Source organism: Petaurus breviceps, unplaced genomic scaffold, assembly GCF_028583685.1.
Source record: "Petaurus breviceps papuanus isolate PSGF00001 unplaced genomic scaffold, PetGlider_PUasm1.0 90822, whole genome shotgun sequence".
NCBI classification, from domain to species: domain Eukaryota; kingdom Metazoa; phylum Chordata; class Mammalia; order Diprotodontia; family Petauridae; genus Petaurus; species Petaurus breviceps.
In genome coordinates this window covers 7100222-7109024 of record NW_027187351.1, presented here as the reverse complement: position 1 = coordinate 7109024, position 8803 = coordinate 7100222, and the positions used below count along the sequence as shown (strand labels likewise).

The 8803-nt window shown below is 37.0% G+C and overlaps 1 protein-coding gene across 2 annotated transcripts in view; it reads right to left on the bottom strand.

The window, feature by feature from the left end:
• The window catches only part of TINAG (tubulointerstitial nephritis antigen), a 213661-nt gene extending 208781 nt beyond the window's left edge, over positions 1-4880 (bottom strand). The window contains exon 1 of one of the 2 annotated variants that reach the window (XM_069070639.1): positions 4383-4880. In XM_069070639.1, coding sequence (XP_068926740.1) covers positions 4383-4713 — 331 coding nt within the window. In that variant the 5' untranslated portion in view covers positions 4714-4880. The remainder of the gene's footprint in view (positions 1-4382) is intronic. The other variant, XM_069070640.1, reaches the window with a different exon arrangement.
• Positions 4881-8803: the final 3923 nt, after the last annotated feature.

The window sequence follows — 8803 nt, the reverse complement described above, 5'->3', positions numbered from 1 at the left end:
GGGGGTTAAGTAACTTGCTCAAGGTTACACGGCCAGTTATTTCTGGGTGTGGTGCTGAGTATCTGAGCCCGGGATTCGATCTCCAGGTCATCCCAACACTGGAGCAGGTGCCCCTACTCACTGAGCCACCTGGCCACCCCTAAGCAATTGGGGTTAAGTAATTTGCTCAAGGTTACACAGCCAGGTGTTTCTGGGTGGGTGCTAAGTGTCTGAGCCCGGGATTCAATCTCCAGGTCATCCCGACACTGGAGCAGGTGCTCCTACTCGCTGTGCTACCTGGCCACCCCCAAAGGGTTTGTATTTTGGGTTTTTTTGGAGGGCAATTGGGGGTTAAGTGACTTGTCCAAGGTCACATGGTGAGTAAGTTATCAAGGTCTGAGGTCAGATTTGAACTCAGGTTCTCCTGACTCCAGGGCTGGTGCTCTATTCACTACACCATCTAGCCACACCAATTTTGCCTCTTCCTCATATGGTTTCATTTGCAGTTCTATATTTGACATTTGAAGTCATCCAAATACTCAAGGCTATCATCAAATATGAGAAAAAGGAAGGTAACATTTACTAGTCTACAGATAGAATGTGATGGCTTCACACAATTATGTTTTTAAGACTGAATTCATAGCATGATGATTAGAAAAAAAAGATTTTTCAGAGTAGAGAACAAAGAAAATTGGTCAGTACCACATACAGAGAATTGAGAAATACTTATAAATAAAATTCTAGTGTCATAAAACTATTTATGGCAACTTGAGAAAAAGTATCTTTATATGAATAAAATATTAATGCAAATAACATACTGTTGATTTTTTTTGCTGAAAATCAACTGTGCATTCTTCTAAAAATTAAAGTATTAACTTACTTTCTCAAACAGAATATAATTCTAGGCCCATCTTGATTGTTATCATCATCATCAACAACCAAACATGGTCTAATATAAAATTTTTATATGAAATACAATGATTAAATGTGCTACTTCCATGACAGAAAAAAATAGTTTTGTGAGATCCAGATTATTCAGTCCAAGTGGAAATACAGAAAGTAAAAATTATTGCTACTTTCTGGAATGGGATAACAATTTCATATGAGATCATAGATTCAAAGTAGGAAAGGACCTCACAGTCATCTAGTTCACCCTCTTCATTCTACAGATGAGGAAACTGAGCCCTGCAGCGTTGAAGTGACTTGCATATGGTCACATAGTTGGCAGAACCCAGACTGGGATACAGGCCCTCTGAATTGCAACTCAGTTCATATTTTTCCAGTAATTCCAATGCCATTTATTTAGTAATTCAAATATATTTCAGCCTAGCCAAAGCGCTTGAGCCTTCAGCATCCTTTTAAACACCAATATAAACAAAACTGAAAATAATAAATAAGCAAAATGATGGCAATAAGCAAAAAAAATTGTATTTTAAAGTGATTCAAAATTTTCGTGTCGAGTATAGTTGAATGTCCATTTGAATGAAAACTAATTGGATAGCCTTAATTTTCAAACACCTGCAGATAGACCAAGATGGGCCAAGTGACAAAGTAGACATTCCAAATCACCTGATTGATCCAATACAGAGTCTGACTGCAGATCACCAGGAATCAGACTCTTGGACTGACCTGACCTGGTTGGAGTAGTCTCTATGTAGAGAGAGGGTTACTTGTCTCACTTCTTGAGAAGGAAAATAGAAAGCCTTCTGTTCCACAAGCACCACAACTTCATCAGGGAGCTAAATGATAGTTTTGTTTTTTGAAGAATATATGATGCCAAATGTTCTACCCAAGGTTATGGCTAACAAGCCACAAAGAGTGATGGTGACATTCATCAAACTGTGGTTCTCTAGTTTCACAACTCAAGGTACATTGAGGCTAACAGTGGCATCAACATTTCCATTAATTTCAGAGGGAACAATACAAAGACAATTGACCATCTTCTTGGTATGTCTCCTATTTTCCTATGATGGGTCAAGACATGGGAAAAATGACTGAAATTAACCTGTGATTCTATTATTTCACTGGCATTGGGAATTCACAGGTAAGAATTTTCCCCTCTACTATTATAAATAACGTTCTCTGAAACTTCTTTTCTAAAAGAGTTTCCTAAAGCACACAAAGGTTAAGGATGTCTACGCCTAGGGTCACACAGCTATTATGGGACAGAGTCAGGACTTGAATCCAGGCTTTCTTGACTCATAGACCTGTTCTCTACCAACTAAACCATTCTACTTCTCACAAAAAAAAGAATATAGAAAAAACTTGAAGTGAAATATGAAATGATGCAAAGTGAGTTAAAAGATCCAGGAAAACAGTATTCACAATGATAAGAACAAGAATAACAAAACTAAGACTGAACAATTGTAATTATAAAAGCTAAACTTGGTTCCAAAGAAGAAAAAATATTACCTGTAGAAGTCAGGGAATCATAGGATTATAGATTTAGAAGTAAATGGAACCTTAGAAATTCATTTAATCCAATCCCATATTCATGAGAGGAAACTGAGACCCAGAAGTGTTAAGTGACTTGCTCATGGTCATATAGTGGGCAAGCATCAAGGTTGAGTGCTGAAACCATGTCTTTCTACCATCAACACCAACATACTAACCACCATGCCAAAAAGACTACCAATGTGTAACGTTGCATATTTTGTCAGATTTGGTTGATGTGTTGGTTAGTTTTCATGAATTACTTTTTTTTTTCTTTTTCACTATAAGGGATGACTCTTTTGATAGGGATGGGGGAAGGATATATTTCAAAAATGAAGACAATGTGAAAACAAAAGATAGCAATAACTTTTAAAATAATGTAGAGTCTCCACCAATAGGTGTCACCCTTATGCTCTGAGCCAAGATAACACACCTAAGGAGAGTAGCTAGTATCTGCAGACAGCAACATGTAAGGATGTCTATGTAAGGCAAACAAAACCACTCATGGTCCAATTATTTTAAACAAATAGAATAAATTGTATCATTAGTCTTAGGATTTGTATTTTGTGCCAGGAAAGACCTTACAGGTCATCTATTTCAAACCCTTCCTTTAACAGATAAAGTAATTGCAATCCAAAAATGTGAAGCAATTTACCTAAGGTCGTATAGCTATTTCAGGAGCATAACTGGGCTTTGAACTAAGATCCTATAATTATAGATCTGTTTCAACTAATCAGATTCTAACCAGAAAACTTTATCATATAGTACAAGATGTTGTATTTTGCACTTACACATTAACTGCATGTATTGGCTATGAGGGGTAGAAATAATGAGGTGATCCTAGGATCACAGAAGTATAGAATATGAGTTTGCAGGAAATTTAGAACCCACCTGGTTCCATCCCCTCATTTTACAGATGATAAAAATTTGAAGTCCCAAGAAGTTAAAGGACTTGTCTAAGGACATTCAGACCATAAGCTAAAAAAATTTGTTTCAGGAAGAAATTTTTACTGCCAATATTTACATATGGAGCTTATTCATGTCAAAAATTTTATCCACATGACAGGAAAACAAATTAATATTTTTTTAAATTAATTACTTTAGATTTTTTTTATGATTTCCTTAGTTGCACTGACATTATTGGAGTGGCAAATGGTTCTGTGGACAGCACACTGACTCTTGAGTTAGAGGACCAGGATTCAAATTCTGCCCTTGATTTTGAATGCCTGTGTAACCTTGAGCAAATCGTTTAATCTCCTTGTACCCACAACTTCCTCAGAGTTGAATTTGACTACCAAGATCCCTTAAAAATCAAAATTTATGATCCTATGCATAAGTATGATAAACTGGAGAAGGAAGAGTGACCAGAACATCTCAGCTAAATATCATTCATAAATCATTGAAACTCAGCTCTAGAAGTGCCTTTAGACCAGAAAAAATCTTGAATGGACCTAGAGAGCATTCCAATTTAGACTGACTTGCTTAAAGATAAATTTCAATAATAACATAATAGAAGTAGATTTATTTATTCATTAACTCAGTTTTGCTTATTTATATATTTTACCTTTATTTATTTTATTCTTTTTTTTCTTTCTTTTGATTTATTTATTTAACCAGATCTATGATTTTAACTATTTAGGAAAATACTTTTGTGGAAAGTTTCGCTATAGATTGCTGATAGTTAATGTCTCTGTAAGTATTCTCAGAGTCATTTGGAGCACTAAGAGATTAAGTGACTTGCCCATGGTCACATAACTATGTGTCAGAGGAATGATTTGTATCCAAATCTTCCTGATTCCAAGACTGGCCCTCTTTCTACTACCCTCTGCAATCCCTTCAGACACCCATGTATACCCTAAGGAGTTCTGGTGTTTGCCAGCCACCCTATACCTGTAATCTCAGGTCTTCTGAGCCTTTTCCTATACTCTAAAGTTAAAATTTTCTTTATGTCTTGCTTTCCCAGTGCCTACCTTTTTTATATGGATTGGATCCTTGGCAAAAGGACTTGTAATCAGGACAGCAATCAGAATTTTCCCTTTCACAGAATTTATCACAGTAACACATGGCATTTGCCTCATAGAAATGAGTTACACAGTCATCATTTCTGTCTTCACAACAACCACGAGTCCTACAGTAATGTCCCTTGTAAAGGGCTCTTTTAAATCTTGTTCTTCCCATATCGGTGAAATTCCCAGTTGAATAAGCTTGTAGGTTCATACCTCTCTTGGAGACAAATTGCTTTTCCATCCAAATTTCTGTTGTGAGGTAAGAGAAAATTAATATTTTGTACCAGGTCCACATCCTCTGGTCACCAGATCTCTTCTCCCACCTTCTCTTATAGTGATAAGGTAATCCAATATCTGTCACTGTGATGATCCTATTGATGTCTCATGAGATTTGTTTGAATATACTGGTAGTGGCTGGTAATATGTCTCACTGGGAACCTTCACACTGGACTCTTACTTGAACTGAATAAACTTCATGTAGTTAAACATTAATCACAAATTTCAGTGTTTGGCCAAGATAAAAGTCAGTGTTTAAAACAGGCCATTCTCATTCCTCAAGTTAAAAATCTCTTTTATTTTATAGTGCATTAAAATTCTTCTTTGCCATTGGAAGAAAAATATACAAATTTTGTGAATGGCTACATGGAATATAGGTTGGTCCCAGATCTTGGATCTTACACTAGAGACTTCCTCAGAATCCAAATGACCCAGATGATTACTAAGGGGACCATTCACAATTCTAAGAGTCAATTAATTCATTCCTGCTTGCCTGGCAACTAAAATACAGACTCTCATGAGTGCCTGAAAAGATCTGTCATATCAATAAATAGTTGTTCTAAATCATGCCTGGTCACACACTGAATTCATTTCCCATCTGTACCAAATTTACCTATTAAAACCATTTTTGAGAGGCTTAGAAGAACTTAATGGAGCTAGAAATCTCAAGAGAGGGATCTTAGTTCTCCCAAATTACACCCATGCTTGGCACTGATTGGAGAATCTGCAGTGAACTCAGCTCACCATATGGTAAAGGAAAGACAATTCTCCCATGCAATAGAAAAGAATGGAAGGTGCCAAAAAGTTTATGGAGGAAATTGTGAAAGTTAAAAATGCTTCTCCAGCACTTGATACTTATCGTGTGTTTTTTTTTTTCATTACTAATAATAAAATCAGAAGACAGTGTAGAGAATGGAGAATTAGCTTCCCCTGAGTTCAAATCCTACTTCTGAAACTTTCCTGACTCTGGCTATTTCCCTCTCCATTATGTTATGCTGCCTCTCCTTATGTAGAATATGTTACCTTTTACCAAGTGCTTACAAGAAAGTACCTAAATGGAGAGGGTCTCAATATCCTATTATATTAAGAAATTCTAGGCAGGGCCCTGTGCTCCCTCCCTAACTGTCACTGGTATGTAATGGTGCCAGAAATCCTACCATTAGAAAGTCCTCTTTTGGGGGAAAAGGGGTCCTCTAAGGATTTTTAGTTACATGTTTCATTCTTTAAGGGGGACCGAGGTATAAAGACCCCCTTTAGCCTCTTCAAATCACACCATGATTACTTAACAGTAGCTGAGAGCAAGGCCTTGCAGAAACAAACAAGAGGAGTGAGGCAAAATGAACTTCAACCCTTTGCAATTTTTCCTCCTGCACTTCAATTAAGGAAATAGTAACTGATCCTTCTTTGTGTCATCAACGACTAACTGAAGAAAAAAACTTAAATGATATAGACAAAAGCATATCTTCCTGACACCTAGGATCATTAAAAGTAGAAAGCATTGCTGAGGGAAAATTTAAAATCTTTAAAACCTTGGTACAGTTTTAAAGGTAGGATACATTCTTATATGACTTTATTGGTCTAACTGTGGCATTGTCTTGAGATACAGGAATACTTCTGTGATTTGCTAATATCCCTTTCCACCTGATGGCTCTGTGGCAGTTGAGATATAGGGACAGGTCCTAGGAGTCTTCCCTCATCTATTTTTTGCAGTATCTCAGACTAAGCTGAAATACCACATGTCTCTCAAAGGTTAATTGTTAATATGGATTTGGTCTACAATTATTCCATGTTTAAAAAAACAATTAAAACTTTAACAGATCTTTGAAGTGGAACAACTGATCCTATCGCAGTTCCCCATATAACAGTAATTTGGTATACTTCGTCCGGGTCCTGTTTATTTTTATTTTCCTAAGCAATATTGCTGGGAGACCTAGCTTTGCATTCAAATCAAACTAATGATTCCAGTTCTGACCTTCTATTCCTGTTGTGTTTCTGAAATCTTTCTTTTGATTTTCTTTTCAATTCTAGGAATACTTTCACTCAGTATAGTGATTTGTATGGTGCACATCTGTTTATTAATGCAAGTTAGAATGGTGGATTAGAAGTCAATTCAAGAAAAAAAATAGTGATGTTAGGACAGCAGTGCACTCACATGGTGGCCCAAGACAGTGTACTTACCTCGAATGAAAGAAGGGGGAAGAGTCAAAGACACAACTTGATGCTTACCCATCCCCTGCAATTCTCTACTCTCCATCATCTTCTGGATTTATGCACTCCCATAAATGAAACAGGAGAATAGGCATAAATTGGAGAATAATACACCAGAATAACAAGAATGAAATATTTTAAAAGTATATGAAAGAAGATGAAAAAACAAAGAAAAAGACTTTTTAAAATATGTGCATATACATGTGTATATATACATATATATGCATAGGAAATCCGTGTATATTGGAGGGGAATCACAGAGGTAAAGTCAAGGATGAAAAGAAATATTTTTGAACAAAAGGAAAATGAAGAAGGGTACAAAATAGGCAGAATAATGAAACACGAGGGAAAATAGGGCACAGGAGAGACATGGAAAATATGAAGATTAGAGGACGAGGAAGGAAAACACCAAAGAATCCCCAGGCCTTGGCACAGGCTCTTTCACACAATTGTTTTTCAGTCATTTTAGTTGGGCCTGATTCTTTGTTACCACATTTGGGGTTTTCTTGGCAAAGATACTGTAGGGTTTGCCGTTTCCTTCTTCAGCTTATTTTAGTCATAAGGAAATTGAGGCAGGCAGGGTTAACTTACTTGCTGAGGATAGATTTGAACTCAGGTCTTCTTGACTCCAGGCTTGATACTCTATCCACTGTGCCACCTACCTGCCCCTTTCAAATAGCAGGGTTTATTAAATGTTTGCTGAATTGAATATGCTTCATTTGAACATAAATCAAGAGATATAGCTGCCTGGGGAACTTGTGACCAGTTACTAGGGCCTAGAAAGTAATAAGAACCATAGAATGCTCATCTCAAACTATTCTCTGTGCTACCCAATGCCAGAGGACTTTTTTTTTTTGGTATAGGTCCAGCTCTCTCTGCCTCTCAGACAGCTGTCTGGCTCTCTCCCCTTACTTAGCCTCACTCCTTTGTAGGAAGGACATTTTGTTTCATTAGTCTAGGATTTGGTATTCGTAGATCTCCTCATTTAGATCTTGGCTCCATACCCTATCCTACTAGGAAAACTCTTCTCTTTTCCCTTCATTTCAGTGGAGTAATGAGAGGCTTTTGCACTTCTTTGGGAAAGGGACTAAGCATTCTTGTAGTGTTTATGCCAGATACTGGGCTGAGCGTTTTATAAATATTATCTCATTGTGTGTAGACCATCAATCAACTACAACATTATTAGGTTAAAAAGGGAGTGGTTAATTAAATATAACCCACACATATGAACTTCAGGAACACCAGTCATCCGAGTTTTGCCCATTTCTACCAGGTACAGAGTTTTACATTCTCTGTCCCCAGCCTCAAGATTTGAAGGAAATACAATTCAAATGCTTAACTCAAACCTCCCAATACCCAGTGCTATGAATAGGAAAGAATAAGATACTCACAGAGCAAGAATTGCTAGGGTTTGAAGTTTTTCATCTTCAAATACTGTCCACCAATCAATTTTTAGCACTGCTCTCCCAGACAGTGTTGCTAAACATGGGAATATGATGACTCCTTGTTGCAAAGCTCCTCACTATGGAATGAAAGAGCTAGGCTCAAAAATTGGGTCCAAGCATAGAGATAGAGCCTATGCAAAACCTTCATAACTCTGTCTTCAACTTGAAAAGTGCTAATTATAGAGCTGTTCATGTACTGATGTGCTCCATCCACAGGACTGAGTGGAGGATGAATAGCTACACTTCCTGCTACAGAAAATAGAAGGCTTTGGGGGAGAATATTTGGGCTAATAAATAGGCAGTGGAGAAGGAAGTAATTGGCAGATCAGAGAAAATAGGGGACCAGAAGTGAGGAATAACTAGAAGACTATAAATTTCTAAAGGGCAAAAATGGGGAATGTGAGTAGGAGAGAATAAATGAATAGTATAGGGGCATAACATTGAATCTTAGCTGAT